Raw genomic sequence first — 22,128 nt, forward strand, 5'->3', positions numbered from 1 at the left:
TCGTCGTCCTTTTTGTGAACAAGCCCTTTTCTTCTCTTCATCGTAAACCTCGCAAGCTCAGGCACACAGACGAATACACAAACCATTACCTCTCATTGTCCAATACCATGCATTTCCTCCTCCTTGGCGCCACTGGGCGCACTGGCAAGCACGTCGTGTCCGAATTGCTGTCTCAAGGCCATACGGCGGTAGCCCTTGTCCGGACCTCTGGCAGCCTCGCCCCCCGTGATGGTCTAACAGTCGTCACCGGCTCGCCACTATCAAAGTCCGACATCAAGACAGCTCTCTCTGCGGCACCTTCCCTGACTCCTTCGGCGGCAATTGTCACATTGAACACAGTCCGCGAGTCTGAGAGCCCTTTTGCGCCCCAACTTTCACCTCCACGCTTCTTGGCTGATTCTTGCGCCAATGCTTGCGAAGTTCTGGAGCAGGCCGGCATTCGTCGCATTGTATTCATGTCGACAGCAGGTGCCGGGGATTCTTGGGCCAACCTCCCGTGGCTGTCCAAGGCATTCATGGGGTGGACCAACATCAAATTGGCACTCGAGGACCACAACCTCGTGGACAAGGAGATTCGCCTGACAAAGATGGATTGGACTCTCGTGAGGGCGTCGAGGCTGGAATTCGACGACCCCAAAAAGCAGAAGCAGACCATTGCCAAGGCCGACGTGCAAACGCTGGCCAGCAATGGCGTTGGAATGCGCATGACCGACAGCGTCAGTGTTGCTAGTGCGGCCAAGTTCCTCGTCAAGGTCGCAGTCGAAGGACTCTTCATTAAGAGCGCAGTGGTAATAAGGGATTGATGACGCCGAGGGTGTCGTCGAATAGTTGGGAGATTCTCAGGAGATTGCTGAGACGGAGGAAACATGATGGAAACGCATTTCCCCCAGACATGGATAACGAAGCAAGCACTAAGTAGACAAGCAGTGAATATGATTTAGGATATCGATATCATCCATCCATGCTCCCATTATCAGGAAATCACCGGTGCTAGGACCAAATCTATTATTCTAGCAACAAGCCACTCTCACACGTGACTAGCAGCCTTAATTGACCCTGCAAGGCTTGCGGCCTGGGCTATCCCGCATGGTTAGATAGGCGATAGTCGCATCATGTACGACCGCCATGGGCAAAACAACAACAGCTGCGGCCTCATTGTTTCTGGTGAAATTGAGCACGGTTTACTGCCGAATCCTTATCGCTTGTCGTAAACCGAGCCTGCAAGCTGGCCTGGTGCCTATTTCAACGGCCGGCCAAATTACCATGTACAGGAAATGCCACCGGCTGATCCGCATGGCGCTAGCACGAACCACTACTCAGAGACCGGAACCCGAGGAAACAGCCCCCACCGGGAAACAACATGAGATGGAGAAAGCGATCCCTTAGGATTGACGCAGAGAGGGACCACTCCTAGCCTAGTCCAGCCTAGTCCAGCCTAGTGGTCAGCTCGGGAAACCAGGTCTGAGCTGCAAAAATAGCCCGCAGTACAGACCTAAGAGAGACATGGGGATATGCTCCCAAGGGAGATGGATGACAGTCTTGGCAGGGCAGAGCCAGACCCTTGGGAAGGGTGCCATCGTGGAGCCGACTGACAGACAACATAGCCTCAGAGCTGCGAGGCCCTGTCCGACACCGACACGAGGCAGCTCATCCGGTCCAGCATTTATATGCGACCATGCCCCAGCGATGGAAACGTCCTTGAACTTAACTCGGACCCAACCAAGTACAGTAGCCTTCTTTTCATTGTTTCATCTCCAGAATGTGGTTTCGGCAGAGTCTTATAACGCTGGCCTTAGTCGCCCCGGCCATGCTATCGGCGGTGTCGGCTACCAAGCAAGGCAAACCGAAGGCCTTCGAGTTGACCCTGACGTGGGAGAAGCATGCGCCCGATGGCTTCGAAAAGGATATGATCCTAACCAACGGCCAATTCCCCGGCCCGGTGCTCGAGATGGATTACGGGGACGACGTTGAAGTCACGGTGCACAACAAGATGCCCTTCAACACCACGGTGCACTATCACGGTAAGCCATGCAGCCCACATGATGCTATCGTGGACAGGGACAGAGAAGCTGACGCAGCACAGGTATTGAAATGCTCCAAACTCCCTGGTCAGACGGTGTGCCCGGCCTCTCTCAGCGGCCGATCCAACCCGGCGCAAGCTTCGTCTATCGGTGGAAGGCCACGCAGGCCGGCTCATACTGGTACCACTCGCACCATCGCAGCCAGCTCAACGACGGCATGTACGGCCCCATCGTCATACACCCCGAGGCCAGTGCCGCTAGGCCCTTTGACAAGATCTCCAACCAGCCAGCGACTGTCCGCGCCATGAAGCAGGCCGAGGCCAGCGTCAGACCTCTCGTGCTCTCAGACCACCGACACGTCACGTCGGAACGGGGGTGGGAGATCAACGTGGCATCCGGCCTCGAGACGCCCTGCTATGACTCCATCCTGATCAACGGCAAAGGGCGGGTCGAATGCTGGGCGCCCGAGAAGATGGCCTCGTTGTATACGGCTGAGCAGCGTCTGTTCCTACAGCTGGGCAATAAGACGGCCTTCACCGCGAAGGGGTATGTACAGTACAGAGCAGAAGATGCTCCCCATATTCATTCGTAACCATATTTCTGACGCCTCTGTAGATGCTTGCCGGCCTCTGTCATTGCCAGCGTCCAGGCAAGGGGTAAGCAGACAAACCTGTCGGCTATCCCCTCCGAAATATTTGATGTATGCACCGCCACCAATGCCCCGCGCGAGGTCATAGAAGTTAAGAAGACGCCCAGCGACAAGGAAACTTGGGTCGCTTTCGACCTCATCGGTACCTTTGGCCTCATCACAGGCCGCTTCTCTATCGACGAACACCCGATGCAGATTTATGCTGTCGACGGCAGCTACATTGAGCCGCAAGAGGTCGAGGCTGTCGACATTACTAACGGCGACCGCTACTCCGTCATGGTTAAGCTGGACAAGCCGGGCGATTTCACTATGCGCATGGTGTCCCTCACTATGCCGCAGATGTTCGCCGGCTACGCGACGCTGTCGTACCGCGACCCCAAAAAGGCACAGCCACCGAGCAAAGCGTCTATAGCCTATATCAACGACGTTGGGGCCAACACAACGGCCAATGTCCGCTTCTTCGACCAGGCCAAGATGAAGGCGTTCCCGCCTGCACCTATCGCGCCAATTGCCGACCAGACGGTCAAGGTGTCGATGCGAGTGGCTGGGCAGAGCTACAACTGGGCACTCAACGACACCATTTACCCCATGGGCCTCGACAATGAGACACCGCTTCTATTCCAGCCGGATCCGGAGCGGCACAACAACGTCACAATCACGACCAAGAACGGCACCTGGGTTGACCTCATATTCCAGGCCGCCGCCTTCCCCATGCCTCCTCACCCGATTCACAAGCACGGCAACAAGATGTACCTGCTTGGGCAGGGCGACGGGCTCTTCAAGTGGAACAACGTCGCCGAGGCGGCCAAGGAGATTCCAGGGAGCTTCAACTTTATCGACCCCCCGCGGCGCGATGGGTTCACCACACCGGCCGCTCTCCAAGCGCTCAGCTGGATGGCGGTGCGGTACCATGTTGAGAATCCTGGTGCCTGGCTCCTGCACTGCCACGTCCAGAGTCATCTTCAGGGCGGCATGAGCATGGCAATTCAGGACGGCGTGGACCAGTGGGTAAAGGTGCCGCCCGAGTACTTGAACTATTAGTAATGCAATCGAGCTGTAAGAGTTCTTCCATTTAATGCAATGTGGGCTACGAGATCTCAACCATGGACATAGTTTCATAATAAATAAATCTTGTTTACTGAAGTCGTGATAACAGCAGGCTATCTAACCACATTTTCAATGGAGTGCGTTAGCTTTACCTTATTCCCCCATCTGTAAATCATCACACCTCAAAGGGTTCATCCCCCGAGACAGGGTTCTGAATGACAAAAGCAGCAGAGTGAGCTGATAAAGTTCAAAGTGGTATGACTCAAGACTCCCATCAACTATTTCAGGAAGCGGTATATCTTCCAAGCAACGTTTGGTGGTACAATGAAGTAACTTTTATTCATACCCGAGGTCAACGACTTCAACCAAAAGATCTGTCATCTCCTGAGTTATAGATTTCCAGGTCAAATCTAAAACACCAAGTGGTTAGGGATGTATATGAGGCTCGAAACGCTAAAAGGGTCTCCTGGCAAGCTTGGATGTAAACCATCGGATAGAGACATGTTAGGCATAATATCTTGGCCGCACCGCCATGCCCACTGCATAGCGAGCCAAAAGAACAGTCGGCAATGGGAAAGGTATCGGTATACGTTTAGTTTCACCTTGTTGTGTGCAAGTCATTTTATAGTCTGTTTGTGTTTTACATATCAGCGTTGTATCAGAAAAAAAGTTTCAATGTACACTACGTTACTTTCTCCCCATCATGTGCGAGATGCGCTTGGTATGAACCCACCGCATCTAAATCAATGTCGCTGGAGGCCCTTGACGATTTTATATCCATTCATTTTGAGCCCGAACGCCACCACTTTTAGCGCCCCAGCAGCCACAGTGATCAAATGCCAATGATATGAGGACGTTGCCTATATAACTCTACAAATCCAGTAAGCAAATGTGTCCTGGCCCGCGCGACGCTCAAAGTGGTATGCTTGCGTTCAAATGGGTATGCGGTTTACTGCGTCTATTCCACGCTATCATCTACCGTTAAGAACCGAGTGCCGGGTCTTCGGCGTTCTCACTAGTGCTAAAAGGAAAAACGATGCCCTTAGTTATGAAAACGGCACCAGTGTCGCACTTCAGGTATTTGAGAGGCTTCGGAACAGGTGCCGAGGTCTTTAGCCTCCACGGATCACAAGTTAGAACAAGAACAAAGACAAGAACGCCCTAACTGCCTGGAACATTCGAAGCTGCGGCCATCGCCGCAGACTGAAATGATAAAAGATCTGGTTGTCTCCAACGGACAATACCATCTAGTCTACATGCTCCAAATATTTTTACAGAAAACCTTTCGTTGAATCATCATGATGAAGTCCTTACTCATCCTTGCTCTCACTACGCTCTCTGTTTGCACACCAACTCCCTCCAGTTTTACCCCAATGACCCAAGACCACAAGGACGTAAAAAGAGCCAGTACGTCTATCTACTTTCTTTCTCCATCAATGGCCCTGGTCTTTGATGTCCATCTAACAGGAGGCAGATTCACTCACCACCGGTTACTGGTCCTGCACTATACCCCCGGTGCAGTTTACACGCAGGGAAGGGATGTGCCTAATGTTTGCGGAATCGGTCCCAGGAAGCAGTATTTCGTGATTGCTCCCCACGATGGACTTCTCTCCTGCCAACTAGCACCCCCAGAAACAGGTACATACAATCTGCTTTTCCCTGCGCTCATCCACTTCCATGATTCCTTTCAGTATTCACCTTCCAGCCCCCCTCTCCCTCAGTGTTTTCCAAGGAAGACGGACTAATGACGTTGATATATATGCAGGTTTCACGTACATTTCCGTTGGCGAAGTGTATAACGTATGCGATACCACTGGTTTTGCGAAGCAATACAAGCTCCGGAAGCCGGGCAACAATGTCGAGGCTTGCTCAGTCCCAGACGGATACACGTTCACCTCGATCAGGCGCACACGCAATACGTGTAGCCTAGACGGATTTGCACCAATGTACAGGCTGCACACGCCGGTTGTTGGGTCGAAAGGGTTTAGTATCCCGGCTGGATGGAGACATAGCACGAGTTCGAGCGTCCCGGATGTTTACAATCCATCCCAGGTTGTGACACAGTATACCTTGGAAAAACAATAGTTATACTATGCCACTGCTTGATGATTTTGGTTTAGTCTGATGATTTAATCGCGGATATCCCTGTTGCAGCGTTCTGTTCTTTATCTCCATGCATATGGACTAAGCCGGATGCATGGTTCCGACTTTCTTGTCTCAAACTTTAAACAAAATATTCCAAGACTTCATCCTGATGCTCGGGCCTTGGCTAGATACCAATCCGCAACATACAACGATCACGCCCTGTCTTCGTTTCGCGGCCGCATTCAGTCAAATTCTGTTCCACATCGGACTAAGTTGGGATTGGAGTGATTTGAAGAGAACAGCAATTATTCCCGGAGCTTATGTTATCAGAGTGGCGGCGACTAACTCCTTCAACAGAATCCTTATGCCGCCTAATCGAGTGGGAAACACTATGTTCATTCAGCTTTTCTTCCATTCTAATGTCATCTTTCATCTCAATGTCTCTCTCGGTCTTTCCTACTAATTTGAGTTTATGGCACAATTCGCAATTCGAAGCCAGGTCTGCCAACGGATGTGTTCCCAAGCGCCCACAAATGCGTGTTAAACAAGATCTATTGCCTGCATCTAGTAGTCGCCTTGATTTATTAAGCGAACATCAATATGCAGATATATGGTTGGACTGAAAACGTAAGAGCAGTCCCCTGCATGTTCCGTGCGATACCCAAAGCATTATCGACCTTGCAAAAGCACACATGTAACAACTTCTTGATATCAAGTGAGACGTCATTTTGGGTCATGATAGCTACATGTTGTCTATCCGACTGTGCAAAGGCTCCTCAGCGAACCGGAGTATAGGAAGAGATCCATGATGTACAGGAGGCTGGCACAACCCGTATACTGCTTCAAAGACTGCCTTTGCCCATAGTGTGCATCTCTATCGCACACCCATGCACGTAAGCTGGTTTGCCCGCCATCAGTCAGGGGTCTCTATCCATTGCCCACCTTCCACGAGCCCATACTGATTTTGCCACAAATGCATCAGTTTCGCCTCTATAATGGGTCTGCTAATTTCAGAGTGCCCCCCTGTCTTTCTACTTTCCTCCTGACTAAAGGCGTTGGGCATCAATCATTGACCTTTATCTATCTGGCTCCCCTGGCCCTGACTGACCCGCGGGGCTGAACGGAAAGATAATCAGAAACACCTCGCTGCCACCGGCGACGGGGACAGTGAAGTTTTACATTTGTAAGATGGGGCCTCACCTGCACTCCGGACCGCCCGTTATGCTGCACCCGCTTCAGACGGGCTGTATCCCGAAAGAATGGCACCGTGGGTCAGTTCCATGAGACAAGGTACCTACATGACGGATGGGGCGTTGAGGGGCAGTCAAGGCCGTTTGACTGAGTATCGATACATCAGGGAACAGTAGATGGTGCAGGGGCAGTCGACGCTCCCCAATTGTTGATTTCTGCAACATCTCTTACTACTGTGACCAGTAGGACACGAAGAGATTCCAGGTCATTTTGGGCAACCTGAGAAGTCCCCTTCACTCCTAAGCAACAGTTGCCCCCTTTACTTTCCCCTTGCTCGAAGCCGGCAAGAGCCTGTCTCCACATAGCTGTTGATGCCGTACGAGTCCGCAGTCCGTTCACCTCCTGAATCCCTGCCATTATCCAACGAAGCTAGTCACCGACAGCATCATAAATGATGATCTTGGTGTAAAGCGTGCATTCCACCGATCAGCCTTGGGTATGCAGAGCAGATGATGCCGATGGATATTTGTGGATAAAACAGCTACCAATCAATGGAGAGGGTGCGTCGGTAGGGCTCCGTCCCTGTTCGTAGAGTTCGGTACGAGAGCGCCGTTTCAACAGCCTGTCAATAGATGTATCCCTGTGGCACTATAGCAAACCCGGGGCAATGAACCCGCTAAGCGATGACAGTTTTTCGCCCCATGCAGGCAGACCGGTGTGGGCAGCAGCGGGTGGTGGATGAGCCATTCAGGGCGACCCAGCGTGTCGGCACGAGAGACTGAGAAGCACATTAATCGTAGTAAGCCACCATGCTTTCTTTTTTTCTTTTTTTCGCATGCTGAGCAATGACTCGGTAGACGGAATTTCGGGGTAATCCTTAAGGCCGTCTCGCAACCCGAACTGCCGTCGCATCTCGTCACCGACTTGCGCCCAGATGAGAAGCCATCACGAAAAACATTGAGCTAGCCTCGAGCGCCATACAAAAGCACCTGACCGGGTCGTGTGATGCGCGTCTATGACCCAGACCAGGAGAAGATCAGGGCCACAATAGCTTCGGTCGCCTGAAAAAAGCGTGCACATCCTGAAGCCGGCGGGTCTCGAGGTGGCAGTTGATGCACATTGCACGGCGATCGACCGTATCACCCTTGATTGCAGTTACGCGCCCCCTCGTCCGACGTCCCATCCAAAGGGAAAATCGAGATGAAGGCAATGTCACAGCTCGCCATTTTACGTTACAGCGGCCGGACAGAAACGGGGCCTGGCTGTGCTGTTTAATGAAGCCCCCAGCGAAAAAGTCCATATCGGAAATATCGTCTGCAATCCTTTTACGAATCAGATTCCGGATCCATGCCATTGGGAACGCCGAGACAGCCAGCCGGGACACCAGCTGATTGGCCAGGCTCCTCGGCGGCTTGTCAACAACGGTACTGGCGCCAGCCACACATGTCACCCTGAGCCAGGCTGCTGGGTCTCCTTACTGCCCTTGGTCTAGCTGGGCAGCAGGCGGATGTTCACCCGGCACTGGGTTCACGAGAAAGCATGGCATGGATCGATGACGAATGATTCAGTCCCCGTTCGCTTTGATCTTGTCGAGGGGAAAAAAATCTGCTTGCTCCAGAGGAGCGGAACGGCCGGTCATGATCCACGGCGCTATTCAAGCGAAATCCACGCGCAGAGCAGGCCTGGCGGGCAGTCATTGCGCGCCATCTAGCAACATCACGATCATTCGTTCTCGGGCGCTGGACGAGAGCAGACGGTGCTTGATCAACCGCTAAAGTGCCCACACGGGCTTCACCGCTCAACCTGTGGGAGCCATCGACAACAAGAGGCCGCCGTCGCTCATACGTGGATGGTGGTTAGGTCGCTTCACGCGCCCACGTGCAAAATTGTGTTTCAAACTCATCAAAGATAGATATGGTTTATGTCGCATCGGCTGTGTCCTACGTAGCTCTAATTCGGCGTTTAGAGAAGGTGTCTCTGCTGCTGCATTCCAGGACAGAACCGACGGGGGGAGGGGGGAATGTTTTGTGAGTAAGTGCCGAAGGCCTTGTTCCTCGACCCCTCCTCGCTCTAGAAGCGAGCTAGAAACCACCGCCCAGGATGCCAATTCTTCAGAGGCCAGGGTTCACCTGACTCGTCGGCGCTCCATCTCTCGCCCTGGTGTACGTCTCCGACAGACACTCGTGACAATCGTTAGCGGGACCAAAACCCCTGGACACAGCTTGACCGGTGTGGAGCGGGACATTCATCGATGTCTGCTTGTGGTCAAGAGGATTTACACGACGCCCGCACCGCAAGTCCCCTAGAAAAGTTTAAACAGTCCAGGGCCAGGGGGAGATGATTTGGCTGTAGGACATTGGCTGGCCTGCGGTTTTCCAACGGTTGGCTCGGGCTTGCTGAAAAACATTGAACGCCTTTGCATACCGCATTTGTTGGAACGTCGGAATGACATCGATTCTGCTTAATTACGGTACGTTGGCCTAACATGTCGGTACGGCGCCAGGTAATCTCGTCGTCGGGCAACGACAGGAGTCAATATGTCCGATCGGCTAGGACAGGACACCGGTATTCTATCCGGTGCGCTCGGGTCCCGAAAAACCGCGAACCATGAAGTCGTCCCCGTCTGCCAGTTGTGAATGGATGGCGAATTAGTTCAGCACCAAAGCGCTGGCAGGCAGAGATGGAGTTGCAGGCATCGTCACAGAGCACACCTGCTAGCCATAGAGACGCACCCAAGTTGGACTGAGACCTACGTCCCACGTGAAGCACTGCCTGCCGATCCTGATGGGTGTTCGAGCAAGGCGCGGCAGGGCGCCTACACCAGTCGAAGGCCAGCGAAGGCCGTCGTCGGCTCCGCTCCGAGATGCAGCGTTGCAGTGGACGGAGGAGGAGCGCCAAATTGGGCGGAGGTTATAGGAACGACCGACCTATATAGCCAAACAGCTCGGGCAAGACGCGACCATCGAGGAGACAGGACGGCGGATAACAGCGGGCGCTGGCCGCTGTCTGCTTGAGCAGCGTCGTGCTCTTGCGCCGACGGTTGGCGGCTCTGTCAGGATTTCGTCGCAACTCGGTTGCGTCGTGTCCTGTTTCTCGCAGCGTCGGCGAGATCGCCGAAAAACTCGAAAAAAAAAATATATATAAAAGAGGTTTAAGTCGCTGGGGCTCAAGCTTTACGAGGGGGTTGATCGTTGAGATTCCCTTTGCAGATAATTAGCAGGGATCGCACGTTCATTCGCATCTAGGAGGGCAACATGGGGGGGGGCTAGGGCAGACGGACAATATCATACCTTCATCAGAGCCGGCACCTACCGGTGCAGGCTTGTTGAGTCAAGCACCATTCGAAGAGTCGAGACTCTGTATGATAATGCGAAGCCAAGTGATGATTCTCTCGTTGGGAGAATCGCATTTGGGGCTCCTTTCTTTTTCTTGGGCTCTTGATCGCGGTGGGTCAAACTCTTGTTCAAGGTCGTCGATGAGGCAGACCCATTATGAGCCCGACGGGCAACCGCACTGCCGGGGACGAGTTACGACCATCCATCCGCGATGCTACCGGTACGGGGCCGGACGGCAGGCGGCCGGGGCTGACGGAAAGGGCTGCATGACTGGTAAGTGGTATTGGGACCGTCGTCTATGGCCTCCGGTTGTCACCCGTTGGCACACATGGCACTCCCACATGTTGGAAGGATAACCCCGTTGGGCGAGGACCAGCTGGGGAGGACAGCTGGGGAGGACGAGCGAGGACAAGGCGAATTCGAAACGCCCTCGAGAATGAGACAAGGTCACCGGCCACGCCTAGTGGCTGCGTATGGTGTCCGCAGTAAGTGGAGATAGCATCACTTAGTGTTTGCGGAAAAGTGGTAATACCTAGTTGGGAGACGTGAGAAGAGGAGTGATGCCACCACTTCCAGCGATCTTTAATGGGCACCCCAGCAAATACGGGCGACTCATCTATCGCCCTGTCTTACTAAGGTACATACGCACAGGTCGCCGGGAAGATGTCGTCAGTCGCCGAAGGAGCGGTGACCTTATCAATTTTTATCAATCTCTTCGGAAATGATGCTACGTGCGTCGGCGTTTCCAGCGCCCCAGGGAGAGAGGATTAAAAGACATACTAGCGTCGGCACCTTGTGGGCAACTCAAAAGGGGCCACGGACGGGCTGGCATTATAGTGTGGCAGTCAGCCGCCGCTGGCAAGTGGCACGAAAAGGCCTTGAGATGGACTCTCCGTCGTTTCGCGTTGACTAAACTGCCTGGCGATCCCCGCTGGACAGGGGCCACGCCACGTGCCGTAAATTGCCGTCTCTCAACCCTTCTCGCCCCTCGAGGCTGCCCGTCGATGTAGTCCAAGAGTGATGAACAGCACTAGGCGATGAGACTACCGAGGCATGGTAATATCGACTTAGTACATCAGGCTCCCCGCGAGACGCGGACGCAGACGCACGAGGCGTGCATAAGTCGACCCCCAACATGCGCCAGTTGCATGCGACGACGCGAGATCGAGCCTGGACATACAACAACACTCTCCGATTTTCCCGCCTTTTTGTTTCCTCCAGAGATGGTATGTCGACCTCAGCCCAAGGCAACGGGCCGCTGTCGCCGTCGACGGTCCGTTAACGAACGAACCTCTTTGGGAAGTGGAAAGCGAGGCCGTTTGCCCCCCCAGGATTGTAATGTAGTTCGGGAAACCTGCTTGAGTAGTGTTTGCGCAACCACGGTGCTCGTCCAAGGGACTCCAGCGTCTTGTTAGGCACGGGAAATGTCGCTTGACTCGGGCGGCGCGCGTTACGAGAGACGCTATACCGCAGAGAGTAACACGAAAACGTCTCGCAAGGACATTTGTCTAAACCCGCTCAAGGGCAGTCAGTATTCGCCCCGTCCGCGCATTGCGTGACTGCCAGCGTCGTTCGTTCCTCAAGCCAAGCCTCGCGTCTGCATCGCGCGGTTGGCCAGCATTGGTTTCTGCAACGACCCTTGCCCTGCTCCCGAACGTCGCTTCACATCTTCTTGACGCGAATGTGGGGAGCAAACGATGTACCGTGGATGTACCGTGCTTCTAGGGCCATGCACAACTGTACTGTACGCTTTACCTTCGGCTCTCGTCGTCACCCCTGCTGGTTTCTGGTGGTGTTGTATGTACATCCCAGTCCAGCCAGATCAGTAGATGAAAATAGTGCCAGACATGGCTCAGGCGCAAGTGCTTGCTTGCCCCTCACTAGTAAGGCTCGTCACCTTTTTGGCCTCGCTCCCCTTTCTGTCGGAGCCAGCTCCTCCCCCTTGATCGTCTCGTTTCCCAGCTCTACTGGTCAGGCGGGAGTCACTCGAAAATCACCCTCAAGCCCCCTCGGACTGGGACCCCTGGCAAACGTCCCAGCGGATTCTCTGGGCCTTGACGGCAAGCAGCGAACGCACGTTCTCTGCTTCCACAATCCCTGCGGCAAGCTGGAATGTCATGTGTTCTGAGGACCCATTATTGACAGGCAATTGGCGAGCTGGAGCAAGCAAGGAGAAGAGAGGGACAGGGCGCAGAGAGGTAACGGGTTGAACAAAGCAGAAGCATGGCAGCTGGGAAACACACCCACGTACAGCTCTACCCCCTACCAAATCTCCCAACATGGTTAGCTTCGTACTTGGAGAAAACTTTCTTTCCTCAGCGTAACCTCTTCCTGGCATCCTTTTGTTTAGTACAACTAGCCAGCACCAGGGATCATCACCATCCAAAGCGCGGCGTTGCTGTCACCCGTTGTGTGCGTGGCCCCCCTCAATCTTGCGACTCTGTCGAATAGAAGTCGGATAAAGACAAGCCGTTCTAGGGGACGAGCCGGTGCCTGTTTCGCCATGCCTGCGACCGTCCGCAGAGAAGGATCACCCCTGGCGTGGGCTAGTGTCAAAAGCCAACTCAGGGAGACTGCCCTATGGCAAGCCATGCACTCTGTATGCCTGGTGAAAAAGCATCTTTGGTGTTGAGGTCGCCTCCCCCCCTTTTTACCATCTGCACCGAGCGAAAACCAAGAACATGACGCCATGGATGGTTGGCGACGTGGAGGAAAGATTGCAAAGCAGACCGGGCGTGCGACAAGAGACCAGATCAAACCAGACCAGACCGAGTAATCGTTGAGAAGACGGGGCAAGTCAAAAGAAGAAGGGTGCAAGGGGCGGGCTGCGTACTCCGTGCCGCGTGGTGCTGCGCGGCGTGTGTATGGTGCCCCTACACGGGAAGCTGGCACAGAGGCAGCCAGAGGGGAGGGGGTTCTCCCAAGCCATACACACTATGCACCTGAGATGCTTTGGGCATTGGGCCACTTTACCCCGTATGTGACCAGCCAGCAGAGCCTGTGCTGTGCAGCGACACCGTGTGTGAGAGATACTGAGGTACCGCGAGACTTTGCCAGAGAGGAGACGGGAGAATCTTGGAGTCGGTCTGTCTATGATTGGAGCACACTCCCCAAGACGGCCCAAAACTTACGCACACCCCCTCGGCCCGGACCTGAGCCTGAGGGACACACCTACGAACGAGCAAGAGCCTGAACACTGCGCGCACCCTTTACGGAATGCACACACACACACACACACACATAGTTTTCTGCCCGATCCGCCCGTCTTCTCAATGGCCAAACGAGCCAGACTCAGACTAGGTTCTATCTTTTGGGGCCGGCAAGCAAGCAACAAGGGGCAATCATAATTCTGGGGCCATGATGCTTGCCCACCCGCCCGCCAGTCTGGTCTGGCTAGTGGTCTAGGACTCAGACTCACTCTAGTGTCTGTCTTTCCCACTTGTCTTTCTGTCGGTCTCTCTCCCTCCCCCCCCCGCCGTTTACATTTCACATATACACCCCACGTAGCGGTACATATGGGCCTAAACCTTGCATCACCCAGGGATTTCACTTTTGCTTGGGTTCCCTGAGCGCTGTCCACTGACGATTGACCCCATCTCTGAGTCTCCAAGCCTTTGGGCTATATACAGAACAGCAACCGCCTCACACACCCTCTGCGCTCTGTTCCGCCCAAGCCCATACACCTCGACGAACACTCACTCTTCTTTCAAATACAGAACCCGCCCGCCCTCTTCTTGCCTCACGACGACTTCGTTCCTAATCTTTCCCTAGCCTTGCGTCGATACTTCTTTCCAACATTGTCGTTCACTTATCACCGATCAACCTCGCCTCCGAATTGTACCACGCGGATTCCCACATCTACTACCGTTTCTCGTACTTAGACCCCGACTTACACCCGAAGACCTGCCAAACCCCGTCCATAGTCCCACAGGACCGCACATAGAGGAAGAAACATGTGCAACTACACTCAGGTACGTGTTCCTCGAGCCCGGACTTTGCGGGATGAGGACATTCAGAGGGCTGACTTTGTACTCCAGAGGGAGTTTCGCTGCAACCACGTCCGCTGGATCGTGTCTCGCTGGTGCCCACTTTACGCTCGTACACAACGCCGCTGTCCTCCACATGTCACTCACTGCGAGTACAGGTACGTCACTCATTGCTTTTTCTCTTCCGCCCCCCCTACATGCAAATCGTACAGATCATGCCAACTGTTTCTCCCTATCTTGCGCTGAGAACAAAAACTGACCTACGTCGATAGGGGAAATGAAGTCTGTGGTATGTTTCTTCCTGTCATTCTGCCCTCTCCGGAGCGAGTCCAGTCTCTCTGCATTCCTCGCTCCTACGCAGCATCCCTCCTATCAATGCGGGCAAGGATGTCTGTCCGGCTTGTGCTGCCACGGAAAGGGACACCCTCCACTCTCCACCCATCTCCAAGCACCTGGAATTGGGACCGGCATGGGGGGTGGGCAGCAAATTTGGCGGCCAAACTTTGCTGTCACCTTGCCCCGTAGCAGCAGAAGCAAACAGATGCAACCTTCCGTGGCGGATGATGCGGTTATTCCTAATTCCACTTGAAGGGCATCAACTAACAGTCTCCTCACAGGCGAATGCAAGCCTTCGGCTCCCATTGTCTGGGAGAGTATGATCAAGCGCAACAACACACCCGTCGGCCTATAGCGCGCCACTCGACGAAGGAACAGTACTAGGGGCGCGCGCAGATCCGGGCGGCGGCACATTTGCTTCTATCACATCTCGCATTCTACCACCGTTTTCATTTCCATCCTCCGGCCTCTCGGGACAGGCGTATCCAAAGATGTCATTTCGGCCGATTTTCCGCCTTATTTCTGTCCCTCTCCAGTCTTTCTTCAACGGGCAGATTAAGGAGGGATGTGCGCCAGTCACACAGCCCACAGGACTGTCGAAAACCACGGTTGAGGGCTGCCACACCGGTCAGCCACCCACCATCAGCACAACCACTGGGCTACCTTGGCTACGGAACAACCCAATCCTAGCCTTTTCGACCAAGTTACATCACGCTAACGCAGCGTTCCGAGAGGCGCCAAAGCGGACTTGCTCAACCAGACAGGCGCCGTCTCCAATTCTGACTTCCCGACTACGGGTCGGTGACTGGACTGTTTGGAGAGAAATGGGCAACGCAAGCCCAAGAGGGGTGGGAAAGACTTGAGACACTGGGGTCTCGACCACGCTGATCGCACATGGCCTGCTCGCCATGTGGCTGATTCTTGCAATAGGAGGAACACGGGAACCAGGGGGGTTCAAAAGAAAGAAAGAAAAAAGACAACATTTCTGGGGAGGTGCAGGGCCTGCATCTCAGACAACGGCGTTTTTTCTATTTGGGGATTTTGCTTTTGATCGCGGACACAGCATTGCGGAAAGGACGTTCTGGCGCAGCAGTGGGAATCCAGCATTTCGATTTTCACAACGAGGTGGAAATCAAACAGAGACAACGACACCCGTGTACACGCGAAAAGGACGGACAAACGAGATCGACATTTGCAACAATACCCAGACGGGATGGACCGAGAGGGGGAAGTGAGTGACGGCGTCGCGGACTATTCAACTTTATTCGGGCGGCTACGCCGAACACGGTGCCGGGCTAAGGACGGGGCCAACCATCACTACCACACTTTGCACCGGACGACGACAACCAACCCATATCGTCCTCAAGTCTTCCAAGGTTAGCCGACATGGCCCGCGTCTGGCCCCGGCTCTGGACCGTGCTCCCCACCACCATCACCATTATCTCGAACGCACACATACAAACACGGATGTCGAGACTCAACACTTTTTTTTGTACCAAGGGGAATCTTGCAGCATTTCCAACAGGGGAAGGGTTTTCTTTAATCATCATCTGTCTATAACAAGGATAATTCCGTCTGAAATGGGGACAGAGAAGGAGGATAGGCGCAGGACACCGGAGTCTGGGAACCACGCATATTTGTTGCCCACAGGTATTGGGAATTTCGTGGGAGTTCGCATGTTCTTTTTTTGTACCTAGTTGATGCATTTGGGTTTTGCCGCGTTTGCTTCTGCTCCTTACCTCGTCACAACACACAGCTCAGACTGGTGGAGCGGATGTGTTGGAGGGAGGGGAAGGGCAAACGCTTTCCGTCGCATATCCATCCACCACGCCCATGGAACTTTTGGTATACAGCACAATACAAATGGCGCAGTGACGTCGAATCCGGGACGAAGGAGAAAAGAGAAAAATTGCAATCCCTCCACTGTGACTCTACATTACTTTTTTCCCCTATTTTTCCGCCGTCGTTTGGGTTCGTGACTATCCTATTGGGGATACGCGCGGGGTCATTTCTGCGTTTTGCCTTCTGCAAGCTTATAGCCAGTTCGGCGGGCTCCGCGATGGCTTTTGGCGTTCGGCGCACACACGCGATGCCGAAAGGTTGAGATGTATTCGCAAGTGCGTGCAGCAAGGTGCCGGGATTCTGCAGCGTTCAAGCACCTTGTTCCCGGCCTGGTTCTGATTTGGCCTGGCATGTCGCGCGCCCACCAGCCGTCGGAACACCCCTCCATTCTCTCTCTCCCTTCCCCTTCCGACCCCCCATCAGATGGGATGATAACCAAACGTGATGCCTTGACCAGAGCGGGATTGGAGACCAGGACCCCTTCCCATATACCGAGGTCCTTGGTGCTACGTGATGCGTGAAGGCGGTAACTGGGATAAATGTAGGGGGGTTACAGTACATGGGCGACGCAGAGCGTGTGTTTAATTATCTGAGTGGACGAGGGAACGGACAGGCAGGGGAGGGGGAGGCTTTGGACAGGGAAGAGTGGAGGGGTGTAGTGTTAGTCGTGCTAGTCGACCACTCACACACCACAGGGCTGTTGCTTGATGGGTTAGCGCATGTAACCGGCGATGTATGGAATGGGACTGGTGTGGCAGGGGAGACAGTTGGCAGACGAGCAGCATCAGTAGCTGGTTGAGGGTGTGAGGAGGATTGACCGGTGAGTATGCAGTGTAATTGTCCGGTGTCATCTTCGTTGGGCGGTGCATTACGCGACCGGGCAGGACGAGTAGTTGAGTAAGTCGAAATGACGTTGTTGGGAAAATAAGAGAAGTGATATTGGGCATCTCGGTGCAGTCAGGCAGGACGACTGGCTAGCTGATTGAGAGCTGCACAGTATCCGTCAAAAGTCCAAAGATTATCAATCAATCAATGCCAACAAGCCCGGTTGTATGACCGAGTCCAGGCCATGGACTGACACGCACACACACTCACACATGAAGACACGCCGAGAGCCCATCAAACCATCCCTTGCGGGCGGTGCCGCTTCCTGTTGATGCTAGCCAAATTACGGATGGGGGAAAAAACAAAAGGTGATGCGATGCGTTCGGTGAAGGATCAGGTGAAGACCACGGAAAGAGGGCGGAACGGGCAGGGATCCCCAGTACGAGGAAAAGGAACGCTACCTATGGCATCAACCGGGTGTTGACGTGGGGTAAATAATTAAAGGCAATGGTTGAGGCCAAGCATCTCGGTCTGTTGCACCTCTAACAGCACGAGAACCTACCTGTACGGTCAGCTCAGGCTTGGGGTCTTGGACCTGCCTGTTTGCAAGCCACCACGCTTTCCGACGGTAGCGCCGTGTCTTGGAGTCGGGAGAGGCAGCCTGCACAGCGTGGGAGGAACAGGATCAAGAGACAAAGGGTGGGGGGCTAGTGCCTTCTAGCGCCTGCGTAGGGTACGGGCATCCAAAGTTCAAATGTGAGGGTGCTGGCAGCAGTGATGATGAGTGTGCGACAGGGACGTGTTTGGTCGTTGGGGTGTAAGTGACTAGGGGGTTGCGCGCTGGGAGACAGTTGGGCTCACTTGGTTGTCCAGGCATTCACGGATAACGACATAGAGATGATGGAGAGACTCGGCTGGTTACTGGCAGTTAGGATGCCGTGCATCATCGCTCAGCTGATGAGACAAGTCGGGCACTGTCCAGCGCGGGCGTACGTAAGATAATCGGAAACATGTAGGTGGCGATGCGCTCAAGTCACAGATGTCAGGCACAACGATGTGTTCATTGGCGTGCCATTGGGGCGCTGTGCGACAATGTCGTGTCCGAGGCGCGCGCGCAGCTTGACGCAGGGCTTCGCAGGGCGGCTCACGATGTCTGGAGAAGCGGCCGAGACACATCAGTTGCTGAGGCGTACGTGACGCAGGCGATTTGTGAGACGGAGGACCGGCGTGGGCGTGTACTGTGTGCCCGTCTGCTGTAGGCGTGTAAGCAAGTGAGACATGCTGACCATGAGCCTCGCCAGCACGACGACCGCCCCAATATCCGGCGGTGATGGGCACCAACACGCTCGGTGTTGGCGCCATGGCCTTTGCTTGGCTTCCTGGGAACTGGGAAACAGCAGGTCCTGCCGAGTTCCCGGAACACGTTGCTCTCCAACTGGTTCGAGCCAAGCGACATTGGCAATGAACGGTCTAGTTTGGTCGGTCAGCGACTCAGCGGTGCGTTTCGGTTCGGCGTGGCCCGCAACAACGCTGCCCATGTGCCATTGCAATTTGCCTGGCTTATCTGCGGCAACGGGCGATCATTTCGCGGCTGCTCAACTTGGGTGACCGGTGAGGTTGTGGATACCGATTGCTTGCAACTGATTTGATGCCGAGCTGGTTTCGATGGTTTAGTCCGATGTCAAATGAGCATGACAGCTGTGCCGTTGCCGACAACGAGCAAGCAAAAAATGCACTTCGTCTGCACCCGAGGGGTCGTCATTGGGCGGCTCCGGGGAAGGGAAACAAGGTTGATACGCTTTGGTAGGGCTGCCGCCCGTCACAATTTCCGGGTCCGCATTCGATTGCATTCACTCGGGATTTGCGGTGCATTGCACGTCGACAGGGCAAGCTTAGTGGCGCTCACGTCGAAGCTTGAGCAGTTTGCCTTTGAAGCACACGAGCTTGCGTAGCAACGTTGGACGTCGTGGAGGTGACCGAAGGTTGACGGGACAGTTGCTCCATGCTTTCCTGTCCTGCGGAGTTGTTTGGAAGTTCGGCTTCCACCGGATGAGACTGACTTTGGCCTCGCTGAAGCTGTTTCTGTACCCCCTCTTCTCCTCTTAGACGCAGCTGCATGAAGCTATGGCCATTGGCTGCAGCCGTTGCATCCAACTCCGTCGAGCAGCAGCGGCAGTCAATGTAATGGTACATAAAATGAGGGGCTAGAGTCCGAGCCGCCTATGCAGCATGGGTGACTAAACTTGTCATTCTCTCGTCAGATATATCCGCAAGCAAAGCTCGATAACAGACAGACAGCCCAGGAAAGACTCGTTCTCTCGTCAAGGATGCTATCCTATTCTGGCTCCGACCACGGAGAGTCTGTGACTTGGCCAAAAGACCTACTGAGGGGTGCCGGTGAAGGGCCTCAGAAATTGAGGTGTCACACCAGCCCCCCATGCTGGGGGTCGGTTGTCACATATCATATCCCCAAGAAGATCTGCTGCTTGCTTATCTGCGGTTACTGGCGTTGCTAAGACCTTCTCGAAGGGTGAACCCCAGATGGATAGAGCTTCTCCGGATGCGCCTGGTTGCTGAAGAAAAATGCGATAAGATAGCCAAAACCTGATAGATATCATTGCGCTAAAGTGACAACTGCGTGGGGTTCTCACACGACTGGCCTCTCCGACTGTTCTCGATAACACGAGCCGAGAAGAGGTTGCGACAGTCTTCGACCCCTGTTCTTGCCTTACTAGTGGCTGCCTGGAAGCGGTGATTGCGTGGGATGCTTTCCATCGAAACCATCTTTAGGCTTGCCATCACCTGATTGACTTTGGCTGCGCCATCAAGGCCAATATTGCAGCTCCAAACCACGCGATGGGCAAGCTTTCTGTCCTCTTGCTCATCCACGGGGTTCCCCTCACCCCACATACCCGGTTGATTCACCGGTGCGGGCCCCCTGGAACCATGCACGTACCTGTAGCATTTGAGATGTAGCTCGGTTGCAACCAACTCGAGACAAGACGTTGCGAACAAACTTCCAGACCGCTTCGATGGCAAGGGCTCTTCTGGCACAACAGGCATTTTTTCCAAGTCATGACATTATGATATTGGCTGATCGACTCATTTCCATGCTATAGACCGTGCCGAGCTTCCTCAAAAGACTGTTGCACCGGATCACCCGGTCCACTGTCTCCGGCTTACAGTGAGCCCTGTTGTGTCAATCATCCGACTTGACATCTTGGCGAGAGGACATAGCGAACGAGACGTAAAGACGCTCGGCATGTGAGACTACTCCACAAACACAATGTTGACGTACGGGGTATAGTTGAGAGACTTTCCGGCGTTCTGTCTCTTTTCGGAGCTCGAACCATAGTTGCCAACGGCTATACCGGATCGACATCCTTGAGTTGATGAAAGCTGGGACTCCTTATCACTATTGTCAGCAGTCTCCTCTGACGTGGGCTCCAGGGTCGACCCAAAGCCACCCTCGACCTGCTTCTGCTGGTATCATTGCCGAGGAACTTTCAATCCCGTCATTTGGACACTGGCTCAGGGGTCATCAAAGGACCACACTCGGAGGGTTCGTTCCTTCGCTAGCGGGCTGGAGTATGGAGTATTCCCACCGCCAGGGCTCACCGAGCCTCAGTCATGCGGATCTGGCCGACCACGGTGACCTTGGATAATGTTTGCTTGCGCTCCGCTGGCTGCTCCGCCCACCCTGCCACGCCGCAACTCTAGACACTCGCCTGTCGCTCAAAGACCGCATTATGCCGTACACGTGTAGAACGGCGCGGATCGCCAAGAGTTTGACGTGCGAATGACATGATTGCCAGGCTCGGCAGGACAAGCCCCTTCAGGTATACCGCGATGGAGAAATGAGCCATGCTCTGTGCCCACTGAATCCGCGCCGCCGCGAGGTTCGCTTGGTACGATGGCCTGGTCAACCTTCCAAATACCCGGTCCCGCACGCTCTTGAACTTGCTCATCCTCAAAGGATACATGGCGCGGTCGAGTGGTTCACCGACAATCATGCTGTCGTACGACGCGGCTGCTGTCTATTCTGCGTCATCTGCCATTACCTGCATGTCTTCAACCGCGCCTCAGCAGCAAGGGCTGCCATGGCTATCAATAATTTCTTCCGTTAGTTAAGTCGGCACCGAAGGATCTGCGTTTTACATTCATAAATATGCACAAACAGTGGGAGGCTAGTCTCATCGGTCCTTACAGTGCCAGGCGTTTCTCCAAGTTCAACATCATGTTTGATGGAGCCGAGGATGCCCTGAATTTGCACGAGCTGCCATTTTCCTACTCTTGACAAGGGCCCTTGTACGGCAGGATTTAGAAGTCTGACAAGCGCATGGCGTTGGAGTTGCATTGTAGCCAGGACAGGCGACAGCGATGAATCGCCGACAGGCGAGGGCAATGACAAGGGTACTGGACTATTGTCTTGTTCTTCTATATTATTTGCGGTGGAACTTGCCGCAAGTCTGCTTTCGGATGTAACTGGTCTCATATTTTGGCCACTTGACGATGCTCGGACTCACCATGGCGCAGCAGACGTGAGAGCATGAAGATCAACTGCGCGGCCGAACAGTAACTAAGGAGTCGGTGAGAGAATTTCGTGATTCCTTGACTTAATGGTGTAAATCGGGTCACGCGTGTCTGGGGGTCACCATATGGACAATGAGTCAAACAAGACAAACACACACCTCTCGGCATTGGCGGTGAAGATCTTTTCATGGAACAAGTGTGTTGATGTTCCTCGCCACTCGGTTTACCACTGTACTACCTATGTTGCATAGTATGTCATGCCTTCACCCAAATGATCC

General features: G+C 54.0%; 3 protein-coding genes across 3 annotated transcripts; all 3 read left to right on the plus strand.

Moving 5' to 3' along the window:
• Nucleotides 1–107: 107 nt before the first annotated feature.
• Nucleotides 108–803, plus strand: ColSpa_09936 (uncharacterized protein; the record flags this gene model as incomplete). Its single annotated transcript, XM_049276148.1, has 1 exon — nt 108–803. One exon carries the CDS (start codon nt 108–110, stop codon nt 801–803), a length of 696 nt encoding a protein of 231 aa, XP_049132105.1.
• A 956-nt stretch (nt 804–1,759) lies between these two features.
• ColSpa_09937 (laccase abr2) lies at nt 1,760–3,711 on the plus strand (the record flags this gene model as incomplete). The annotated part of the gene is made up of 3 exons (XM_049276149.1): nt 1,760–2,021; nt 2,084–2,567; nt 2,637–3,711. 3 exons carry the CDS (start codon nt 1,760–1,762, stop codon nt 3,709–3,711), a joined length of 1,821 nt encoding a protein of 606 aa, XP_049132106.1.
• Nucleotides 3,712–18,466: 14,755 nt separating this feature from the next.
• ColSpa_09938 (uncharacterized protein) lies at nt 18,467–18,782 on the plus strand (the record flags this gene model as incomplete). The annotated part of the gene is made up of 2 exons (XM_049276150.1): nt 18,467–18,506; nt 18,619–18,782. The coding sequence occupies 2 exons, from the start codon at nt 18,467–18,469 to the stop codon at nt 18,780–18,782; spliced, it is 204 nt and encodes a 67-aa protein (XP_049132107.1).
• Nucleotides 18,783–22,128: the final 3,346 nt, after the last annotated feature.

This window comes from Colletotrichum spaethianum (genome assembly GCF_022836535.1).
Source record: "Colletotrichum spaethianum MAFF 239500 DNA, contig31, whole genome shotgun sequence".
Taxonomy (NCBI): domain Eukaryota; kingdom Fungi; phylum Ascomycota; class Sordariomycetes; order Glomerellales; family Glomerellaceae; genus Colletotrichum; species Colletotrichum spaethianum.